The sequence below is a fragment of the Pelophylax lessonae genome, assembly GCF_965119305.1.
Source record: "Pelophylax lessonae genome assembly, chromosome: 4".
Taxonomy (NCBI): Eukaryota; Metazoa; Chordata; class Amphibia; order Anura; family Ranidae; genus Pelophylax; species Pelophylax lessonae.
Genome location: NC_138771.1, coordinates 470,736,628 through 470,759,810, shown reverse-complemented (window position 1 = coordinate 470,759,810; position 23,183 = coordinate 470,736,628). Strand labels below are relative to the sequence as shown.

At 47.1% G+C, this 23,183-nt stretch overlaps 1 protein-coding gene across 1 annotated transcript in view; it reads right to left on the bottom strand.

Annotated features, from left to right (window-relative positions):
• Positions 1 to 23,183, bottom strand: part of RIC8B (RIC8 guanine nucleotide exchange factor B) — a 103,032-nt gene that overhangs the window by 9,528 nt on the left and 70,321 nt on the right. The window contains exons 7-9 of the mRNA XM_082254774.1: positions 8,082 to 8,226; positions 7,803 to 7,947; positions 1,636 to 1,755 (exon numbers count right to left, since the gene is read on the bottom strand). Of these exons, the coding sequence (XP_082110900.1) occupies positions 1,636 to 1,755; positions 7,803 to 7,947; positions 8,082 to 8,226 (410 nt within the window). The remainder of the gene's footprint in view (positions 1 to 1,635; positions 1,756 to 7,802; positions 7,948 to 8,081; positions 8,227 to 23,183) is intronic.

The following is a 23,183-nucleotide window of genomic DNA, read 5'->3' as shown; positions in this document are numbered from 1 at the left end:
AAGGCACATTTTTTACTTTCATGCATTCTATGCATGAAGGCGAAAAACATTCAGTGTGCAGGAGCCCCCTGAGCTCCCTCTTGATCCAGCGATGTCCACGACACCCTTGCCTTTCCAGGGACTTGCACTCCTGATTGGCTATTGGCAGCAGTGGGAGCCATTGGCTACCGCTGCTGTCAATGACAGCTAGTGAGCAAATCAGGGGGGGCTCCAAGTGTGAATGGACACAAAGCAGTGGCTCGGGTGCCCCCATAGCAAGCTGCTTGCTGTGGGGGAACCTGAAAGGAGGGACGAGCCAGGAGCGCCATCATGGAACCACTGTGCAAAACTACTGTACAGAGCAGGTAAGTATAACATGTTTATTATTTTAACAAAAAAATAAAATAAAGCTTTACAATTATTTTAATATATTGCTGCAGCTTTTTGTCCAGCCTGATGATGATTTTTTTATTTTTTTTTGTGCATTGTATAAATAATGCCAGCCTCCTTTCCCCTCTTTCTCAATCATAGCCCATGGGAAGGTATTTCTTTGCTTAGAACCCACTCCGTGAGGCTCTTGTTTTTTTTTTCCTTTTTCCCCTCCCATATTCCACCATTTATTTATTATTTTTTTTACATTTCACTTGCTCATCTTATTCCAAATTTTTTTTTCCTGCCTCCTTTTATCCCTTTTGATTCATACAGCTTTTAGTCTTGATGTGCTCTTATAATGTCTGTGTTTATTCTTTGTTTTTTTTATCTTCCTTTATTATTTATTCTAAAATTCTTTTCCCTTTCTTTTAGTTGGTTTCATTTGGTTTCTTCCACCTCTGGTTAGAATACACAGTCTTTTTTTCTCCAAGCAGTCTGCATCTCGGTCCACTGGAGACAACCGGGTGCCTTGATATTATGGGTTTCAAAGGCACAGCCGGCTGTAATGCACCTGTGGCAAGTGTAGCCCAATGCGGTTGGCAAGTTGCCCAGTCCCTTGGTAACAGCAATGCATGACCCCACTAATCACATCTCCTCAATTGGCCAATGAACATTGGTTTAGTAGTTGGAAATACTGTATGAGGCTGGGGCCCACAGCAAGGATGAAGGCCTCCTTCCTCATTACTATTTTAATGGAATTTACTGTTACAGGCAGCCATGTAACCTTTGCTTAGCTTAGGCAATATTTAGGATTGTGGAGAGGCTCCTTACATCTTTTATCAGACTGGTGCATGTTACATTAAATGCCTCAGGACAGATGTATGCACATACCCCATGCCTGGGCTAAGGGGTTGGGCCTGACCCCAAAATGTTGCACTTCTCCCCATGACATTATCTTTTTGACTAAAAGCATTTGGACATTACTTGAACATTCATGGTGTGCTGGCAAAAATGTACGTTGCTGAAGCAAAACTTTTTTGTTCTCAGCCTAATCCATGTGCTGGGAATTGTGCTAGTCCTGAACTGTAGCCTGTCTCTAACACCTTTTGCATCCATGATCATATTCTGCAAGATGCTTGTATCTAAGTTTTTATGTAGCATTAAATACACTGAATTTTATTATGTGACCATCTAGTCATTTAAGGCCACACTTGAAGCCCCTTTACATAATTTAGCACTAGTCTTGAAGATACAGGAGATTTGGCAAAGGCTCCATCACAGTACCTGGACAGTTTGTCAAACATGTTGACCAGTTTCATTGCTTCGTACTCCTTCTGCTCCTCTGTCATTTCATCCATTGGGTTTGGCAGTGGTTCCTCCACATGACCCGTGATTAGATTTATGCTGAAACACAAGAGAACGAGTTTGATGAAAGTGTTCAGTTTAATCCCAACTTTTTTTTTTTTTTTTTTAGACCTGGAAACATAAAAGAGGTGTTAGAAGTTGTTTTAGGTTTATTTTATAGGTTTGTATGTGACAAGACATGAGGTACATTGCTATCCCAGGGACAGACAAAAATCCAGAGCATTTTATGCTACCTCAATTTATATTATTCATTGCTGTAACTCTAGTGTAGCATTTCCCCATTCTTGGCAACTCCCAATCATATTAGCAGCTGCAAAAACCTGGCAGAGTTTTTTTAATACTTTCCTGTCCCTGCTCTATACAAACCTGAAAAAAGTTTAGCTTTAAAAAAAAGGAGGTCAGGCAGATAGCTAAATTGACAGCTGAATGGGAATCTAGTTTTGGTTGAGGGTCATGAGAATGCATATTGAGAGCCAATTAGAAAATCAGTGTGTATACCCTCAAACACATGCACAATGTGTGTTTATTTGCAGTGGGTAGTATAATGAACAGGTATGAATGGGGGCTAAGGTACAAAAGTGATGACTGCATGGGAAATGTTGGTACTCTACTTATCCATAAATAGAGATGAAAAGGTCTATATAACTTTTTTTTTTTTTAATTAAAAAGAAAAAAAAAAAAAAAAACACACACAACTCAAAAAGCAGTAAACAATATTTCCGGCGTTACAGTGCTCAATGTTCTTTAAGGAGCTGTACAACACCACATGTAATCTAGTACATCGTTCCTAAAACATAAGATAACCTTTAATTGTACAATATACATAAAGACAACCCTTTACAGTTTGGTTGACTTGGGAGGGGACTTCTTGGTGCATATTCCAGGTAGTCCATCTCTTTAGGAGTATGAAGGTGTTTTGAGCAGCAAATGTGTTCCCACAAAAGATAAAAAAAAAAAAATATATAAAATGGCATGCAGATCAACAACCACCACCAGAAGGCAGGCTATAGAAAGGGGGGGAGGGAAAAAAAGTGGGATTTTTGACTTATCGTAAAGTCCATTTCCCTCATGTTCATTGACTGACACAGCTCCTGGTATTCATAACCATTAGGTTATACTGCCCCCCACAGGAGTAGGACACTAGGCCGAAAGTAATTCTGGCTACACCCATGGGCAGTCCCAGGGGGTATACTCCCTCTCTCTGCCATAGCCACTCAGTTACAGGCAGTGTCAGGAGAATACCAACTCCACATAGGGGTGGGTGCTATGTCCGTCAATGAACATCAGGGAAAAAATCCAATTTTTCTCTTTCATTCATTGCCGGACACAACTCCTGGTATTCATAACCATTGGGATGTCCCAAAGCAGTTCTAAAGAGGAGGAGTGGGAACAACCAAACAATTCCCAAGGCTAAACATTAGCCAACCAGGCAACAGGTGCTCAACCAAACAACTAGAGCCCATCTGAAAAATACAGTACACCCTCAAAGAGGACGAGGTCCTTTTAAACAGAAGCCAACCCCTGTTGAAGGAAGGTTAAGATCCAAACCACCGAGAAGGAGCACTGATGAACCCCCAAGCGACTCACACCACGCAATGTACGTCTTCCAAGTACGGTGGTAGATCTTCCACCGATTCAGGTGAACGCCAAGTGCTGAAGAATAGGGGTTTAACAGCCAAGCCGTCAAAGCTAGCGAATGCAAAGCAGGTTGGAAGATCGGTCCTTGGGGCAGCAGATCCTTCCTGAGAGGAAGCTTCCAAGGAACGTCAGCGACCAGCCACAACAAATCAGCGTACGAAGCCCAACAAGGCCAGTCCGGAGCCATTAGGATGACCGGAATCCCTTCTGCCTTGATCCTCCGTAGAAGTCTGGGCAGAAGCTTGAGAGGAGAGAAGGCGTAAATCAGACAAAACTGACCCCACGGGGCCACCAGCGCGTCTGTGGCGTCCGCCAGAGGATCTCTTGACAAACCTCTGCACCTTTCTGTTGATCGGAGACGCCAACAGATCCACCTCTGGGGTGCCCAACCGGAGAACAAGGTGGTAAAACACCTCCGGATGAAGGGACCACCTACCATGGTCCAACGGCTGCCGACTGAGGTAATCTCCCTGCCAATTTTCCACCCCGGCAATGTGTACAACAGAGAGGGCTGGAACGAACAGTTCTGCCCACCTTAGAATGCCGGCTACCTCCACAGCCACCAGAACACTTCTTGTGTCCCCTTGATTGACATAAGCCAAGGCCGTGGCATCGCCTAATTGAATGCGCACTGGACAACCCTGAAGACGATCCGTCCAATGAGCCAGACACAGTCTGATCGCTAAGTTTCAAGACATTGATCGGTAGCCTGGACTCTTCCAGCATCCAGATCCCCTGAGCAGAATACTTGTCCAATACAAGAGGAGGAAGGATTTCCCCAGCCGAAGTGCCAGAGAACTAAGACACCATATCAGGGACTCTCTCGTTCCCTGGCTCAGCCGGATCTGATTTCCAGAGACTGCGGAGTCTTGTCCCATTTGGTCAGAATCTCCCATTGCAGGAACCTCGTATGGAACTGTGCAAACGGAACTGCCTCGAAGGTAGACACCATCAGGCCCAGCATCCGCATGCAAGTCCGGAGGGACGGCCATCTGTTGGACAGCAGTAGGCGAGTTGCAGCCTGCAATTTCTGGAGTTTGGCCAGAGGAAGGACCACTCTGACTAAGGCCCAGTCCAGAGTCAGGCACAGATAGTCCAGCTTCATGGAGGGAGCCAGAGCAGACTTCTGAAAATTCAGAATCCAGCCGAACTCCCGCTGAGCACGTATTGTGATCTCCAGGTTTTCAACCAGAGCAAAAGGGAGACACCGCTCGCAAAAGGAGATCGTCCAAGTAGCACAGTACCGCGATCCCCCGTTGGCATAGCAAAGCTAGCACCGGAGATAAGACTTTTGTGAAGACCCAAGGAGCAGAGGCAAGACCAAAGGGTAACGCCACAAACTGATAATGCTCCTCTCCCACAGCAAAGCGATGAAAACGCTGGTGACAGGCACATATTGGAATGTAAAGGTAAGCATCCTTGATATCAATAGAGGCAAGGAAATCTCCCTGACACAGGGATGCCACAACCGTTCAAATAGACTACATTCTGAACTTCTGTACCCGCACAAAGCAGTTGAACAGCTTGAGGTCCAGGATTGGACGCACTTTGCCTGCCTTCCTTCCTGGGGACTGTGAACAGGTTTGAGTAAAAACCCTGTAAACGTTCCGAAGTCAGAACCGGGACTATCACCCCTTGAAGGAACAGGTCTTGTACCGCCCCAAAACAGGCCCTGTAAGCGGTCTGGGGAAAGGCGCAAGCTGGAAGGAGAAAACCTTGCCGGGGGACAAGAGCAAAATTCGATCTTGTAGCCGGACCGAAAAACTTTGTGGACCCACTTGTCTTGCACTAGGGAAGTCCACGGGTCCAGGAACCAGTGAAGACGTCCCCCCACCCCCGATACAGGTGAAGGCGCACCTTCATGCTGAAGGTGCCTTGTCCATGGGCCTGGAGAAGACTGATCTTGGCTTGCGAGACCAGGTTCGTTTGGATCCTCCTGAAGAGGCCCTGAAAGGCTTTGAGCTCTTGTCAGTTGACCCTGAGGGAAGAAAAAACTTCTTATGAGCTGAGAAGGAAGGCTCACGTCTATGACAAGGATCCTTGCCCTTAGTAGCCTGCGGAAGAAAAGTACTCTTCCCCCCTATGAGACCTTTAATGAGGTCATCCAGGGTAGCTCCAAACAGGCGATTTCCTTGGAAAGGAAGATTAGTCAAGACCTTTTTTGAAGTCTGATCTGCAGATGAGCACCTGAGCCAAAAGACACGCCGAAGGACCACTACGAAAAAACGAGAGACGAGCTATCAGGGGGAGCCGCATCCAAAGAGGCATTACAGATGAACCAGCTGATCCGCCAGCTAGGCAAAGGCAGGGGGGAGCGGTTCCCCCTCCAGGTCACAGCATAAGAACTTAGCTCACTCGGTCAGAGTTTGCAACACTAGGGCAAAGGTGAATACCGGCCTAATTGCCGAACAAGCCAGAGTGTACATTTTGCGGGCCACAGCCTCCGCCTCCTGGCCAGCCGGGTCCTTAAAGGCTGAGGACACTTCAACTGGAATCATGGTTGCCTTGTTTAATCTGGAAACCGGAGTGTCCACCACCGGTGGCACAGTCCATGCCTTAAGAAGGAATTCCTTTATAGGGGTAACGCCTAGTAAAGTGCTTAGGAACCCCATGGGGATGCTTTGGTCGTCCCCAATCTTTAGTGACAATTCTGTCAAAATAGGCTGGGAAAGGAAACCCCTTTGCTGTTCTGAATGGATTGCGAGTGCCAAAGGGTACGTGCATCGCAGCTTCAGTTGCGTCCTCCATCTTTACGATCTCCCGCACAGATAAAATCAGTGCATCCACCAGTGCCTTTTCGTGCGTGGTCACAGACGTGGAGGAATCATTCTCACTATGGGAGGATTCCAGGTGCATGGTTGCAGACCCAGCAGGGTGACCCACCTCCACAGCGGCCAACTTAGATTCAGGATCTGATGAGACAGATAAAGCAGGGGAAGGCGGGGGGCGCTTTTGCTAGCCCGTTACCCGAAAGCCACCTCCACCTGGGACACAAGGGACTCCAGGACCGCCGTCAGTGCATGGATAAATGGATGGATGGGACCCCAAAGGACCCGCAGCCTCAGAGAGGGGATCAGGTGGGGAAATGTGCTCCAAAGACTCCATGAGTCACCAGGGGGACCCCACAAAATGTGTAAAACACTGCTAAGGGACAACCCCCACCGTGCTGACAGCACCACCTGGTCACCAGGCACAAGCAACAACGATCCTCAGCAGAGAGGGAGAGGAGTCCACCAGACTCACCACCTGCAGAAACAAGCGCCTGCAGCCAGGATAATGCACTACACATGCAGCGATCAGGAAGCAAAATCATCCAGGAGTCAGCACCAGTGGATGAGGAGGGGCTCCCATCGCCAAAATTGCAGCCGAAAAGGCTCCACTGTCATAGCCGCTATTTTTAATGGCAAACCGGACTACACAAACATGGCCGCAGTATATAGTTATGCACAGGCTACAACAAAATGGCGGCCCCACGAGGCATACAGGGCCCCAGGCCTCAAGGACAGATCCAGGCAGGATGGGGGGGGCTCTGGCAGGAGCCCCCACCAGGTACAACCCCCCCCCCCCCCGCGCACAGTCAATCATCTGGTCGCCGGCAGGGCACCCCCCCCGGCCCCCTTTGCTAGTAAGGGCCCTGCCCCCACCCCGGGAACAGTGGCCAGACCACCCAAACAGCCCCAGTGTATGAGGAGGGGGGCAGATGAAGGACTCGGCAGGGGGGGGTGCCTGCAGGAAGGAGGGGAAGCCAGGGGTCCAACCGTAACAAGAAGGGGCCCACGTCCACCCCAAAACCCTTCAGGGGAGGGGGAACAGCTACTCACCATACTAGGAACCAGACAGGCATCACTCCAGACAGGACCCCTCTCCATCGAAATGGGGGGCTGTCGACCAGAAGGAACGCTGTGATTTGGGCCTAGTGCAGAGCTGAGATCTGCACGCGCTCGCTGGCCAGACTAGGGTGACCACTGGATCTAGATTATCCAGCCCCTCTCCCAGTCCACCAGTTGATTGTAGATCTCACAAGAAAAATTCAGGAGAAAAAAATTCTCTGTAAAAGGAAAAAAAATTGGCCAGGACCAAAGATCCCAGCAAGGAACTAGGTCCTTACTCCTGACTAGGCAGATAAAAACTGAGTGGCTATAGCAGAGACAGGGATTATAACCCCTGGGACTGCCCATGGGTGTAGCCAGAATTATTTTCTGCCTAGTGTCTTACTCCTGAAGGAGGGCAATATAACCCAATGGTTATGAATTCCAGGAGCTGTGCCGGTCAATGAAGGAAAGAGAAAAGAAAAAGCTAGGGTGAAGGGGAGGGAAACACCCATCAGGTTCTTTATGCATAAAATGTTGGACAGGCATCTGGCAGACCCAGGGCTCACAGACGTGGGACCTTGATATTTGTTCCAAAGTTTGCGAGCAAATACTGTCAGCCAAAGGAATGCTTCTTACTTTGGTTTTGCCTGGAGGTATTCTTCAGTATCGGTATCCTCATCATCAGAATACCAACGATCACCTCTACCACCAGCCAGGAGACCTCGGGCAGCAAGAAGCCCAGCTGCATTTCCATAACCAGTATACTTCAGTAGGTTGTCCACTAGCAAAAGAGGAAAAAGAATACCATTTGGTATAAATTAGGTAAAAGTTAAATGATCATTACTTGACGTTTTAAGGGTCAGTGAGGGAGAAGATTTCCCTTTGTTGGTGCTGACAGAAGTGAAGAGAATTTACCTCTTTCTTTACAGAGAACAAACAGAAATTCAGCTGCAATCTGTTTCACGCCTAAATCCACATGGGTCATCAACCGCACCAGTTTGTTCCTTACGGTTGTCCCAATCTCTGGCCGGTTACTTACATCCCTCAGAGGAGGAAGAACCTTAAAAAAAAAAACATATAATCCCATCATGCTTTTGTCTTGCACTTTTTTTTTTTTTTAACTACTGTAAAACACAGATCCCTATAAAAATTAACCACTGCAGCTATCAACAAGATTCAATAATTCAATCAGATTAGCACTGATTTTCTTTTTTTGCCGCTTACCCGAATGCTCTCCCAATGGCCCAGTCCATTAGAGCCCTGACAGGGAAATGACCAATGTGGAAAGGGAGAAGCTAGAAGGGTGAAGGGGGTGCTGAAGTTACTCTGCAGAGCTCCAAGAGCCTATTGGGGGGAAGACACACCGCCCCCCCCCTTCTCCTCCACACAGAAACTCCCTCCCATAATTTTTCTCTTGGCATCAGGAACACTTGTCAGAGGCGGCAGGAGTAGGACAGCGACAGAAATTACACTTTGTGCTCTTTGAGACAAGTAAAAACTATAGATAGATATCCTTCATTCATATTCCATGTCCGCTTTACAACCACCTTAAGTTGTCAGCATCTGAATGGGAAGGGAATGCATTCTCCATCCAGAGGTCCTTAGCCACAAGAAGGAACGCCAGATGTTGATCCCCTGGTGTCCAGATTAACTAGAAAGGTTAGTCACCAGGTCCAGGGACCCCTAGGCCTTCACAGTGAATACTATGGTGATGCTGTGGTATCAGTTCAACCCGAATATGCCTCGTAAGGTCAAGGAGGGTATTCTGGTGATCCGCACTGCACTGAATTGGCCCAGGAGGATGAGGTAATCGAAATAGGTCAGGATTCAGAAGGGACCATGAAGCATCTGTCAGGAGCATAAGTATCTAAGGGCCATCCTGCTACATGATCACTGCCTGCTTTAGCGGCATAGCTGTTGAAACCATAGTCCCAAGGGTCCAGGGCTTTGGATTTAGTAATCCTCTGAAGGCTAGAAAGACTTTTTTTTTTTTTAGAATAAGTATAACATTTTAGTGAAGGGCCTGCTATACTTTGTGATAGTTAAAAAATCACCCTAGTCCATGGGATGTATTCCATTTTTTCCCCCAATTTGGTCCAGACCAGAAATTGGCCTTGAGTAGCTCACATTCCTCCCCTTGTATCCCAATGGGATCTCTATCTAGTTCATTTAGCTTTTGCCCATCAAACCCATCAGGGATATCCACTTGTTTACCCTTACTCATAAGGTTGGGTCTCACTGCCATTATTTGTAAAAAGCCCCTGGGCTAGTGGCCTTATCCTTAAGGATTCTGTCTTGGTGTTGTACAAGGACAAGGTTGTCAAGGCCTTCTTTCTCTGCCTTATACATGAATCTGAGTAGTGTCCTTTCGTCCCCTCCAGCCCAAAAGCATCTTAGGTAAAAGTTTACCATGTGCATTACATCCAGACCATGGATTTGTCCATTTCCCCATCAGCTACTGCCTCCTTTAAGAAAATTAGATGCAATCTTTGGGCTTCCAGAAGATTCCCTTAAGGGTCTTCCTGCCTCCCACTCCACTATTGCAAGGTTGATCAGACAGTCATCATTAAGGCCTTTAACAGGGAAGGGGAGAATCCTTCAGACTACAGGATACACTACCAGATTGGTTAGTAATTCAAGTTCTACCAGGTAAATTTTCAAGCCTCCCCTGAGAGTTCTGGGTGTAAGGTGCTAAAAGCTGCACCAAGTCAGTCAAACCATACTTATTCTGGTTGGTATATGGGCCTGTTAGCTTGGTTTTCCATGTTGCCCACACCTTAGCTGGACTGTTTTTGAAACTCGTGTCTTCTACTATGTGATCAGGAAAATAGGATTTACTTTCCAGTCAAGTCAGTTTCCTGGGAGTGCCCAATCAGTTGAAATTGCTGCTGCTCTGCATGTCCATTCAGACACAGAGACGTGGCTCGGCCCCACCTCCTCTCCCCTCATTAGCTAACTGGCTGTGATTGATAGAAGTGGGAGTAAATGGCTCCCACTGCCATCTTGTCCCTCCAGGGACGTGCCCTCATTGGCAGAGACTCATGTACATTGCTGGATCACTGCACACAGGTTTTTTTTTACCTTCATGGATAGAATGCATGAAGGTAAAACCCTTGAGCCTTTAGAACCACTTTAAACTGGCAAGTAAAATGCAATTACTCTCAATAATGACTGTAGACTGACAGTCCCTTTAGCCATTTCAGGACTGACATGTTACACAAGAAGCAATGCAAAAGCGGATCTATTTTTTTTTTTTTTAAAAAAAAAGAAAATGCAGATATGGAGGCGGTTAAAACATTTGATTTTTAATCCATTTCTCTAATGTACATTGACCGGCACAGCTCCTCAGGATTCCTGACCATTGGATTATACTGCTCCTTACAGGAGTAGGACACTAGGCAGAAAAAATAACTTTGACTAAGCCTATGGGCAGTCCCAGGAGGTATACCCCCCTCCTTTGCTATAGGTACTCAGTTTTGTTATAAGCAGTGTCAGAAGTTTAACAACTCCATAGAGGGGTTGGTGCTGTGTCCGTCAATGAACATCAGGGAAATGGATTTTATGGTAAGTCAAAAATCCCATTTTCTCTTTTGTTCACTGACGGGCACAGCCCCTCAGGATTCCTGACCATTGGGACATCCCAAAGCTGTGTAAAAACATGAGGGGTGGGAACAGCAAAAAAAATCCCAAGGGTTAAACAGTCAACCAGGTAACAGGAGCTCAACAAAAAACAACTGGAGCCCATCTGAACATTACTCCCCCCAAAGAGGGAACAGACCCTCTAAACAGCAGCCTTCAAACCTTTCGGCCAAAAGAAGCATTCACAGATACCAACACATCCACTTTTTAGAACTTTGTGAAAGTTTGCACCGACGACCAAGTGGCCACCTTGCAAACCTGCATCACCGACGCCTGATGACAGGAAACCCAGGAAGCACTAAGAGCCCAAATAAAGTGCGCCATTACAGGGAACAGAGGAACCTGACCCTTGATCCAAAAGGCCTCGAGTCACTGTCTGTCTGATCCATCTTGAAATGGTCGCAGAAGAAATGGACAGTCCTGTTCTTGGCCAATCCGTGAACACAAATAAATAGTGAGTCTGACTTCCGAAAAGACTCCGTAGCTGCCAGGTACACCCGAATCGCCTGAACCACTTCCAGGGCATGTAGTGCAATTTCCTTAGGATGTTTAAGCCTGGGACACAGGGAAGGCAACACAATGTCTTCAGTCAAATGGAAATCAGAGACTATTTTAGGAAAGAACATCATACAGGAGCAAGAACCACCTTATCTTTGTGGACCACCAAGTAAGGGGTGTGACAAAAGAACGCTGCCAAATCCGACACCCTGCAAGCAGAGGCGACCAAAAAAGGCCACCTTTTGGGACAGCGTAAGCAGGGGAATCTCCCAAATATTTGCAAAGAGAGGCTTCTGGAGGACTGAACGCACCAAGTTCAGATTCAAAGGTGGTAGAGGAGACCGCACCTTTGTTCTACCCTGGTAATCGACATAGGCCACCATCGTGGCTTTGTCCTATTGGAAAGATATCAGTAGCCCCTGGAGACGATCTGTCCAGTGATCCAGGGACAGCCGGATCACCCGAACTTCCACGACATTAAATCGGTAATGTGGACTCCTCTAGCGTCAAACAACCCTGAGCAAAGCTCAGTCACAGGACACCTCCCCACCCAGACAGACTGGCATCTGTGGTGACCATTGTCCAAGACAAGGGGAGAAAGGATTTGCCCTGTAGAAGAGCTGAGGAATGAATCCCCCAACCAGGGACTCCCTGGTTGCCTGGCGCAGCTGGATTTGAATATCTAAGGACCGCAGACACTCGTCACATTTTACCAAGAACTCCCTTGGAAGGGACTATGTATGAACTGTGCAAACCACCTTGAAGGTAGATACCATCAGGCCCAGCACCCGCATGCAAATCCGGAGGGAGGACACCCTGCTGGACAGCAGTAGATTAATTGCAGCATGCAACTTCTGGAGATTGTTCAGAAAAAGGAACACTGACTAAAGTTAAATCCAGAGTCAGACCCAAATAATCCAATTCTTTGGATGGAATCAGAGCAGACCTCCAGTATTTCAGAGGCCAACTGAACCCTTCAGGGTCAGTATAGTAATCCCTGCGTCGCCCACGAGGGCTGCAGAGGACTCCTCTCATAAGAGGAGGTCATCCAGGGAGCCATTTACAGCAAACTCCTGTTGACGTAGCAATGCCAGAACTGGGGCCATCACTTTAGGAAGACCGGAGGAGCAGAGGCGCGACCCAGGGGTAACCCCACGCTACAGTCGGGGTCAGGGAAGCATTCTTGATGCCGACAGAGGCCGAAGTCCGTGATGAAGGGGTGCCACCACCGTATAAATGGACTCTTTGGGACCAGGAACAGGCTTGAAATAAAAAACCCTGAACCATTCTGATAAAGCAACAGGTCATGCACCGCCCCAAAAAGAGCTTGCAAATGGTTTGGGACACAAAATGGAAAGGAGAACATTTCCAAAGGGCAAGAACCAAACAAACTTTAAACCGGACAGTATCCCTTTGTGGACCCGTTGGTTTATTTACCAAGGAGGTCCCCTGGCCTGGAAACCAGCGAAAAATGCCCCACCACCCCAGGCCCAGGTAGGCTGCACCTTCAAGCTGAAGGAACCTTGTCTGAGGATCGTGAAAAAAATCTTGTACTCAGCCAGTTAGACCAGGGTCACTTGGAACCTCCCGAGGAGGACTTAAAAACCTCTTGTTGGCCGAGAAATACAGGCCACCTCTGCGACAAGGTTCTCTATCCTACCCAGACTGTGGAAGAAAGATAATCTTCCCCCCTGTAAGACTCTTAATGATGTCATCCAGGGTAGTCCCAAACAGGCGAACGCCTTGAAGGGGTAAGGCAGTCAGAGTTTCTTTGAGGTATGGTCCGCAAACCAATACTTAAGCCACATTACACACCTAAGCCTACTGCTGAAACAGCTGAGAATCAGGGGAGCTGTGTCCAAAGAGACAAACTGCATCCCCTGGACCAACTGGTCCACCACTTAGCAAGGCAGGGGGAACCTGCTCACCCTCTAGGTCACAGCACAAAAGTGTAGTCCACTCAGTTAGTGTTTTCTGACACTAGGGCAATCGCCTAAACACTGAGCCAGCAACAGAGAACCTAATGCGGCCACAGCCACCATCTTCCTGTCAGCCGGATCCTTAAAGACTGGGGATTCCTCTATTGGAATCATGGTTGCCTATTTAACCTGGAGGCTGGGGGGGTCCATTATTGGCCGAACAGTCCACTTCTGGAGTAGCGGATCTGCAAAGAGTTACCTCACAACAAGGCGTGTAGGAACATCAAGAGGTCGTTTTGGATACTCCCATGCAATATAGACAAATTTGTCAAAATAGGAGGGATAAGGAAACAAATTTGCCATGCGAGATGGCTAGCGAGTGCCAAAAAAGAAGGGATGACCACCTACGCAGCCGCCTCAGCTGCACCTTCAATCTGCAAAGTCACCCGCACGGATGCAACCAGTGCATCAACTAGCGCCTCGCGAGCGCAGCTACAGCTGTGGAGGAATCAACCTCACTAGCAGACAGGTCAGGCAACATGGCTACCAACCTCGCAGGGCGGGCACATCCGCGGCGACAGAGCCAGATTCAGGATCTGGCGACAGATCAGCAAGGGCGCTCTGGGAAACACAACCAAAAAAAAAAAAGAAGGAGGGCTGCCGACTGAGACCTGGCAAAAGGGGGCCGCCGACTGCCGATGCCCCTCCAAGGGGAATTATCCCCACCATCCCCTCAGAGGAGGCCGCAAAAAAGGGCCGCCAGGGGCTGCCCGCCACTAGTGCCTCTCTGATGTGTGTAGTCCCGCAAACAGAATCCCCCTAGGACCCCAAAAACCCCCACAGGGAGGGCACCCATAACCTATGCCAGCAACCCATACCATCCCCACAGTGCCGCCCCTTCAGAAGGAGGGGCACACCTCGGCCACATGGCATAGAAGGCCGCAAGACGTAGCCTAAATTTGTAGGCACCCAGCCGCAAATGTGCAGACCGAGGGGACCTGGACCAATCAAGGGGGCATAGTTAATAATCAGGCTCTCAAGAGGGAAGAGGGGATGTTTGCAAGGGGAGCAGCAGCTTCAGCCGCCTTCAATAGGGCTGCTCCAGAGAACATCCGGCCAGTTGGCTGTTTGCCTAAATTACCGGCGGGTCCGACCGTGAGCAGCATGGACCCACAGAAATCTGGTCACACGCTCCCCAGGGCTAACGGCGAGCCCAAGGGAGACCCCTCCAGCACAAACAATCTGGAGGGTGGAGGGGGACAGTGTGCCCGCTAGATACCCAGGCCAGAGGGACCAGGGCATGTGGAAAAGTCAGGCCACGACCGCACCATGGTGGGGGTGAGGGGGGGTTTGGGTTGGGGGGATGGAGGTGAACCCCGGAGAGACCGACCACCCCAGGGAGTACCCCCGCCCCACTTACCATCCAGGAAGAAGGGAAGGGGCCATCTACTTACTGGTCTTAGCGTCTGTGCGAGTAACCCAAGACAGAACCTCCCCTCCACCGAAGTGGGGGGCTGTCGGCCCAGGCAACACTGACGTGGACTATTGGCGCCAGGTCATATGTGTCTCTGAGATGGATGGACAGGATGGAGCCTGTTGCGGCCGACCTAGTGCGGAGCTGTGGTCTGTGTGCACTCGCTGGCCAGACTAGGGTGACCACTGGATCTAGATTATCCAGCCCGTCGCCCAGTCCAGCAGTTGATTGTAGATCTTGCGGGGAAAAAAAAAAAACAGGAGAAAAAAATCCATTTAAAAAGGAAAATAATTGCAAAGACCAGAGATCCCAGCAGGGAACTAGGTCCTTACTCCTAACTAGGCAGAAACAAAACTAAGTACCTATAGCAGAGAGGGGGAGTATACCTCCTACTCCTGTAGGGAGAAGTATAATCCAATGGTCAGAAATCCTGAGGAGCTGTGTCAGTCAATGAACGAAAGAGAAACTAACCTGTGCCTAGCCTTGAAAAGTCACCAGTGTTGTGTTGCAGCCAGTGTCTTTTCCGCTCAGTGATGGGTTGCCTGAAGAAAGGAACAATTTCCCCAGGGATCAGCAACAGCTTTTTCTTCCATGGTAGTGTCAAAGCAACCAGCATTCCCGATGATTATCCCCCCCCCCCCCAGTATAGTTTGTACTGGGGTGGCTAGTGACCAGAAAAAAAAAAAAAAAACATCCACCATCTTTCTGCATTTTCCAAAGCCTGTGACAAAAAATAAATTAAATTAATTAAAAAATTAACATAACAAAATTTGTTTTTTTCCCCATGGTCCTGGCACTCCGGGGCCTCCTAGCATGCAAGAGGTTGTAAGGAATAGATGCTCAATGTATGCCCTTTGAAAGCTTGAAGTTAGGAGAGCAAAAAAAGTCTTATACATATGTATCCCCATACTCAGGAGTATAAGAAGGTTTTGGGGTGCAATTGTTGCTAGTAAGCCCATGCGGTGTGTGAGAACCTAAAGTTGTTGTAAACCCCAGTCATGAAACTGACCAGAGCACATATCTGTAGTGTTAATTATCTCTCTTCAAAGCTCAAAGTGGAGTTTCTCACATCCGACAAGTTTTCCCAACCTGAGATAAAATTTGTGTCAGGGGGCGTGGCCTGACCGCGATGGAGTGAGGATGTGCATCGCCGGAGCTCCCGCTTCCCCGAGCTACAGCACAGTCCTGCGGCCTTCATACCTCTTACATTGGGTGCCTACCATGCCAGCGAAGAGGAGACCATCCTCCCAGCCTCCCGGCAGTGTCAGCTCCCGGGCTGGGGACCTCAGACACCTCTTCACAGCCACGCCAGGCAGACAGCACGTAGCAGCCAACATGGCAGCGGACTGTGGTACAGCTCATCCCGCCCTGACCTCTAGAGCGGCCTCACCATCCGGACCACCTCTTCTGCAGGTACCGGGGCACAGCCCAGACCCCTTCACGCACTCTGATGCTGGGTCCCCCCGCTGCTTCGATTCTGGGGAGCTGGATGGGGATTGGGACTGGAAGGCCCACATCAAAGCACTCCCCACTAAGGCTAAAATAATGCAGCTCATTACTTCTACTGTAGAACAGTCAGTGAAGCAGAAACTAAAAGCATAAATAGACAGCGCTAACAGGTGACAAAATGTAAATGAATTATAAATATATATAAATGTGCTACAATAATTAATTGGTGCCCTAAAACATTGATGCTCTAAAAAATTGGTACAACCAAAAAGTGTATATATAAACAATACATATATAATAAATACTAAAGTGCTAAGATTAAGTGTCCATAATATAACCATTAAAGTGCAAAGTGATTTGTTAAGGTGCAGTCCAAAAAATGCTTCTTCAACACAAAACTAAAGTGCCAAACAGGTGCTCGAATCCATAAAAGTGCCCAAGTGCTCTTCAGGAAAAAGGCCCCCAATGGGGATGCACTCACCAGATTTTGGGTAAAAATGAGCCTTGAACATGTATAATGTTCCTTGATCGGATCACAGGATCAATGCAGCTACCCTAGCATATGAGATATCCCTCAAACGGATGGATGGATGACAAGCACCTCATAGACTGGCTCCTTAATAATTCGTCTCCTCTCTCTCTCCCATGTGTGTTTCAAATATAAAGAGAGAAGCCGTACATAGTGAAGCCCGTAATATTTATTTAAAACAGAATGGTAAGAATAGTACTCACAATGTATCTTTAAAAAATCGGCAATGAACAGCATTAAACAGCCTAGCACAGTCAATCCTCCAATTTCCGTGTCGCTGCCGGCGTGCGTTCCACGGTGGTTAACAGGAAATGACGCTGCAAAAGCTCCGCTGCCCGGAAGTGCGTCGACGCGTTTCGCCCGCCTTAATGGGCGTTATCAAAGACATCATTGTCTTTGATAACGCCCATTAAGGCGGGCGAAACGCGTCGACGCACTTCCGGGCAGCGGAGCTTTTGCAGCGTCATTTCCTGTTAACCACCGTGGAACGCACGCCGGCAGCGACACGGAAATTGGAGGATTGACTGTGCTAGGCTGTTTAATGCTGTTCATTGCCGATTTTTTAAAGATACATTGTGAGTACTATTCTTACCATTCTGTTTTAAATAAATATTACGGGCTTCACTATGTACGGCTTCTCTCTTTATATTTGAAACACACATGGGAGAGAGAGAGGAGACGAATTATTAAGGAGCCAGTCTATGAGGTGCTTGTCATCCATCCATCCGTTTGAGGGATATCTCATATGCTAGGGTAGCTGCATTGATCCTGTGATCCGATCAAGGAACATTATACATGTTCAAGGCTCATTTTTACCCAAAATCTGGTGAGTGCATCCCCATTGGGGGCCTTTTTCCTGAAGAGCACTTGGGCACTTTTATGGATTCGAGCACCTGTTTGGCACTTTAGTTTTGTGTTGAAGAAGCATTTTTTGGACTGCACCTTAACAAATCACTTTGCACTTTAATGGTTATATTATGGACACTTAATCTTAGCACTTTAGTATTTATTATATATGTATTGTTTATATATACACTTTTTGGTTGTACCAATTTTTTAGAGCATCAATGTTTTAGGGCACCAATTAATTATTGTAGCACATTTATATATATTTATAATTCATTTACATTTTGTCACCTGTTAGCGCTGTCTATTTATGCTTTTAGTTTTTTCTGGTATTTCACCTAGTGAGCAGCAGCTTCAGGTTTTATACATTGTTTATATTTTATTTTTTCACCAAAATATACATCACAGCGCGGAAAATAAGTTATTGTTTTACTAGTCAGTGAAGCAGACCATAGAAGGGCTGCGGGTGGACACAGAGGCGCTGGGTCATAGGGTGGATACACTAGAGACTGGCCAGGGTGATCTATTACACTCTATGGAGGCCCTGAAAGAGAACTCTGAGGCCTGACACAATACGGAACTAACTGATGGACCAGTTGGATGACTATAAAAATAGAGACCGGAGACAAAATATATGCATTCGGGGTCTCCCTGAGGCCACCGGACTTGCTGCCTACTGTCCAGGGCATATTCCACCAAATACAGGGAGAGAGGGCACCTGCGACATAGACATAGACAGGGTCCACCGGGCCCTGCTCCTGGCCCCCCAGGACGGCGACAGGCCTAGAGACGTTATCTGTAAGCTGCACAAGTATGCGGTCAAGGAGGCAGTTATGCGGGCGGCACGGCCTATGCCCACGGTAGACTTTGATGGTGCCCAGCTCTCCTTGTTCCCGGATCTAACCCCGCAGAACCCTCATGCAGAGACGTTCTCTACGCCCCCTCCTGGATGTCCTTCGATCTCATCAGGCCACCTATAGATGGGGATTCATTCCCATTCCGCCTTACTGGTACAAGGAATGGCAGGTCGGCGGTTCTACAGAACAAGGACGACTTGCCACACTTCTGTGAGACTCTGGATCTCCCTAACGTGGACTTTCCTGACTGGAGACTTCAGGGGACTATACTGTTGCCTCAGAGGCCTGAACGATGGCGCAAGATCTCCTCCAAGTCTAACAACAAGAAAACGGGGCCCTCATGGGGGAACCTGACCATGGAGCCTTGGCTACCTGATTGAGCCTTTACCTGCTCGGTCCCAGCTTCTGCTAGATGCTCATGGGGGACTTTGTTGCATCGGTTTTTGCCTGTTACTAGTTTACTGACCCCATGTTCTCTATATGTGGTTTTGCCTTTTTCTCAGGGATTTGTCTTTTGGCTTTGGTACTGTCCCTGTTGCTGCAGGACTTTTCTTAATATGTTACCTGTACATGTACATGTACAGTTCTATTCAAAATTATTCAACCCCCACTGAAATTGATTGTTTTGGCCAGTTTGACATTGATTTTGATCATTCAGTCATCCTGCTTACAATTAAATCAAAGAGGCACGTGTAGGTCAGACAAATATAACATAACATTTATAATGAAATAACCACAAATGTCTTTTCTGTGCTCACATCATTATCAGTTTTATTCAACCCCAAGTGACATTCAATCTTAGTACTTAGTACAACATCCTTTTACAGTTATAACAGCTTTTAAACGGGAAGCATAGCTTGACACAAGTGTCTTGCAGCGATCTACGGGTATCTTTGCCCATTCGTCATGGGCAAAAGCCTCCAGTTCAGTCACATTCTTAGGCTTGTGCACTGCAACAGCTTTCTTTAAGTCCCACCAGAGGTTCTCAATCGGATTTAAGTCTGGTGACTGTGATGGCCACTCCAAAATGTTCCAGCCTTTAATCTGGAACCATGCTCTAGTGGACTTGGAGGTATGCTTGGGATCATTGTCCTGTTGAAAGGTCCAATGTCTCCCAAGCCTCAGGTTTGTGACGGACTGCATCACATTGTCATCCAATATCTCCTGGTACTGAAGAGAATTCATGGTACCTTGCACACGCTGAAGCTTCCCTGTACCTGCAGAAGCAAAACAGCCCCAAAGCATGATTGACCCCCCGCCATGCTTCACAGTAGGCAAGGTGTTCTTTTCTTCATAGGCCTTGTTCTTCCTCCTCCAAACATAGCGTTGATCCATGGGCCCAAACAGTTCTAATTTTGTTTCATCAGTCCACAGAACACTATCCCAAAACTTCTGTGGTTTGTCCACATGACTTTTGGCATACTGCAGTCGACTCTTCTTATTCTTTGGAAACAGCAAGGGGGTGCGCCTGGGAGTTCTGGCATGGAGGCCTTCATTACACAGTGTGCGCCGTATTGTCTGAGCAGAAACTTCAGTACCCACATCTGACAAATCTTTTCTCAGTTCCTCAGCAGTCACATGGGGACTTTTCTCCACTCTACGCTTCAAGTAGCGCACAGCAGTCGAAGTCAGCATCTTCTTTCTGCCACGACCAGGTAGCGTTTCAACAGTGCCCTTTGCCTTGAATTTGCGAATGATGCTTCCTATGGTGTCTCTTGGTACGTTTAACATCTTTGCAATCTTCTTATAGCCATTGCCCTTCCTGTGAAGAGTAATCACCTCTTCTCTTGTCTTCCTGGACCATTCTCTTGACTTCACCATGTTTGTAACCACACCAGTAAATGTCTAGAAGGAGCTGAGTCATTTTAAAGCTGCCTAATTGGTGCTTATTAGGCTTTATTGCTGCTCGCTGACATCCACAGGTGTTTTCAATACCTGATTGAAAACACTTCAATGAACATCTGTTCTTCAGAGCTGTAGTCTTTATATATATATATATATATATATATATATATATTTTGAACACAGTCCCCATTCACCCGCCACAGGCCTTTTTTAAGCAACTTAAACAATCGTTTTTGAAGTTTGTCTGGCATGGTAAACATCCTAGATTGACCTATACCATCTTGCAGAGGCATAAGAGAGAGGGAGGGACAGGGTTACCCGCCATTTCATTATACTATAAAGCCATGACTCTAGTACGTATCCTGAACTGGACTAATGATGACTCTACTAAACTTTGGGTCCCTCTGGAGAAGACCTTAGCTGGTTGGAACTTAGCAGGCGCACCGTGGATTTCAGCGGGTAGCAGGGGACTCTGAGTGGACCTCTCCATTTACAAGGTCCACTCTCAGGGTGTGGGACAGGCTCAACGCCCAGGGGGATTACTCTTCTGGCTCCTCTTGGTTCACCCCCGGGGAGGACTCACTTTTTTTTTTGCGCCTGGGGAGCAGATGGGAAGATGTTCTGCGAAAAATTTGCACCGGACAGGCGCTTGCTGCCTTTGGACATTCTGAGGTCCCGCTTTGGGGACTTTCCGATGTCCACATGGCGTTATAGATGAATGACCGACCTCCTGGCCACACTGCTCTCTCCCCCAACGTTCTATTGACTCGCTTTCATCCTTTGAATCGTGGTGTGTATGACCTCCGGAGTCTAGGCCTTTTCTGTCCCATATGTACAAATTGGTCCTAGGCTCAGTTTCCCGCACAGTGCCTTACTACATTAGGGAGTGGGAAGGGGAGCTGGCCGTGGAACTTTCACCAACAAACAAAGATTATGCATCTGGCCCATGTCTCCTCTATAAGCACTAGAGTCCAGGAATCATCCTACAAATTCCTTTCCCGTTGGTATTGGACTCCATCACGGCTAGTGCAGATGTTTCCCAACGCTGAGCACCACTGCTGGCGGGGTTGTGGCAAACGAGGCACGTTACTACATATTTGGTGGGACTGCCCTGGAATTAGGGCTTTCTGGGACTCAATCTTTCCCTGGATTTAGAAACTGACCATTACTCCGCTTGACCACACTCCCCTCCAATGTCTGTTCCATGATGTCAAGTCCTCTGTTAAGCGGTATAAGCGTAGTGTTATCCCAATTCTACTGAACGCTGCCAAATGCTTGATCCTGAAACACTGGAAGCAGACTTTCTGCCCCACCCTGGCTGATTGGAAGCGGGAGGTGAATGGGGTCAAGAGAGTAGAGCGTAGGGTTTATGATCTGAGGGACCAACAAACTCTTTTTATGGACATATGGTCAGGATGGATGTTTTATTCTGATGAGATCCCTGATGCATAGAGTTTTTCATGTGGGGGACACTGTCTTTCTTCTCTATTTCTCTGCAAGTCACAAGAAACGGTGCGCTGTGGGTGCTGAGTGGGTTATAATATGCTGTGCTGATCTGGGGATTTTGTGCTCTCCCCCCCCCTCGCTTGTCTTGCGGTGTAGTCCTTTATACGATTTGCAGCCTATTCACCACCTCAATTTCTCACTCTTATCCTTCTGCTCTCCTTCTTCCTCTTCGCCTTCCTTTGTTTTCCCATTCTTTTCTTGACTTGTTCCCGATTCTGATTCTTATTGTTTCACGGCAGTCCTATAATATTATTGCACTTGGTATTCGCCATGACACACTTGGGCTGGCACAGGGGATCATTCCTGAGATGACCAGTCAAGGTCGGTAGGCAAGTCCTGGAAGAGGATTTCCTCTGTTTGGCCTACGGGCACACTCTATCTATTATGCATTCTTGCCCACTGTTTAGGTGACTACTTATTGTTATGACACTGCCATATTTGTTTTATCTCTGTAACTGTCTTATATTTTGGTTTATTATGTATAATCCTTCGTTTGATAAATAAAGATTATTAAAGAAAAAAAAATGCATGTCAGGATAGAGCTCAGCACAGCGCTTCTTTATTCAGGACACAGTTTTTCTGCTGTGTGGAGGGGGTGTGTGTTCCTTTCCTCCAATCAGTTCTCACACATTAACTGCATCGCTCCATCCCCTTTGTGATACTGAAAAAATGCAGAAGGATTTTTTTTTTTTTAATCTAAAATCAATTTGAAGTGGTTATCTGCAGTCTTATTTTGCACACAAAGAAAACATTTAAAATAACGCTTAGAGGAGGATTTGTTATATCTGTGTATCATCTGAAGCTATTCACTTCACTGGGTACATGAGAGGGTTTACAACCACTTTAAAATGGCAAGTTTGTAAAATTTACTTATTTCACATAGTGAATACACACTGTGTCTTTTAACCAAAGAAATAGCTGAATACATTTTGTCACACACACACACACACACACACGCTTACAAGGATCATAAACTTTGTTGCAGATTCCTATCCTTTGTTTTTCTGAAGAAATCCCTGTATCCATGTGGGAAAGGGAGTCTAATAGAAGTGGTTTCTTAACTGTCAACCAGCTGTGCACCTGCAGGGCTCCAATGAGGAAAGCCGCTGGGCCTGCATCCCTTTAGACATGATTTCCTATGGAAGTATCTCACCAAAAATTACATTTTTATTGCAGGGAATGCCTTAAATCTGACTTGCGCAGACTTCTAGGAAAATTAGTGAGCCAATCACACAAGCAGGAAATGATGTTTGTGGGAGGCATTCTGTACACATTCTGTTTACAGAACACCTCCAGGTAGCCATATTGTATTCAAAAAATTATACTGTGATGTATAACAGTGCTGCGCTCACCTATTAATTGCACCGTGACCTCTATAAAAGGTGAATAAGTATATAAAATATTACAGTAATATTAATAATAATATGTGCAAATATACAATAGTGCAACTGGTGT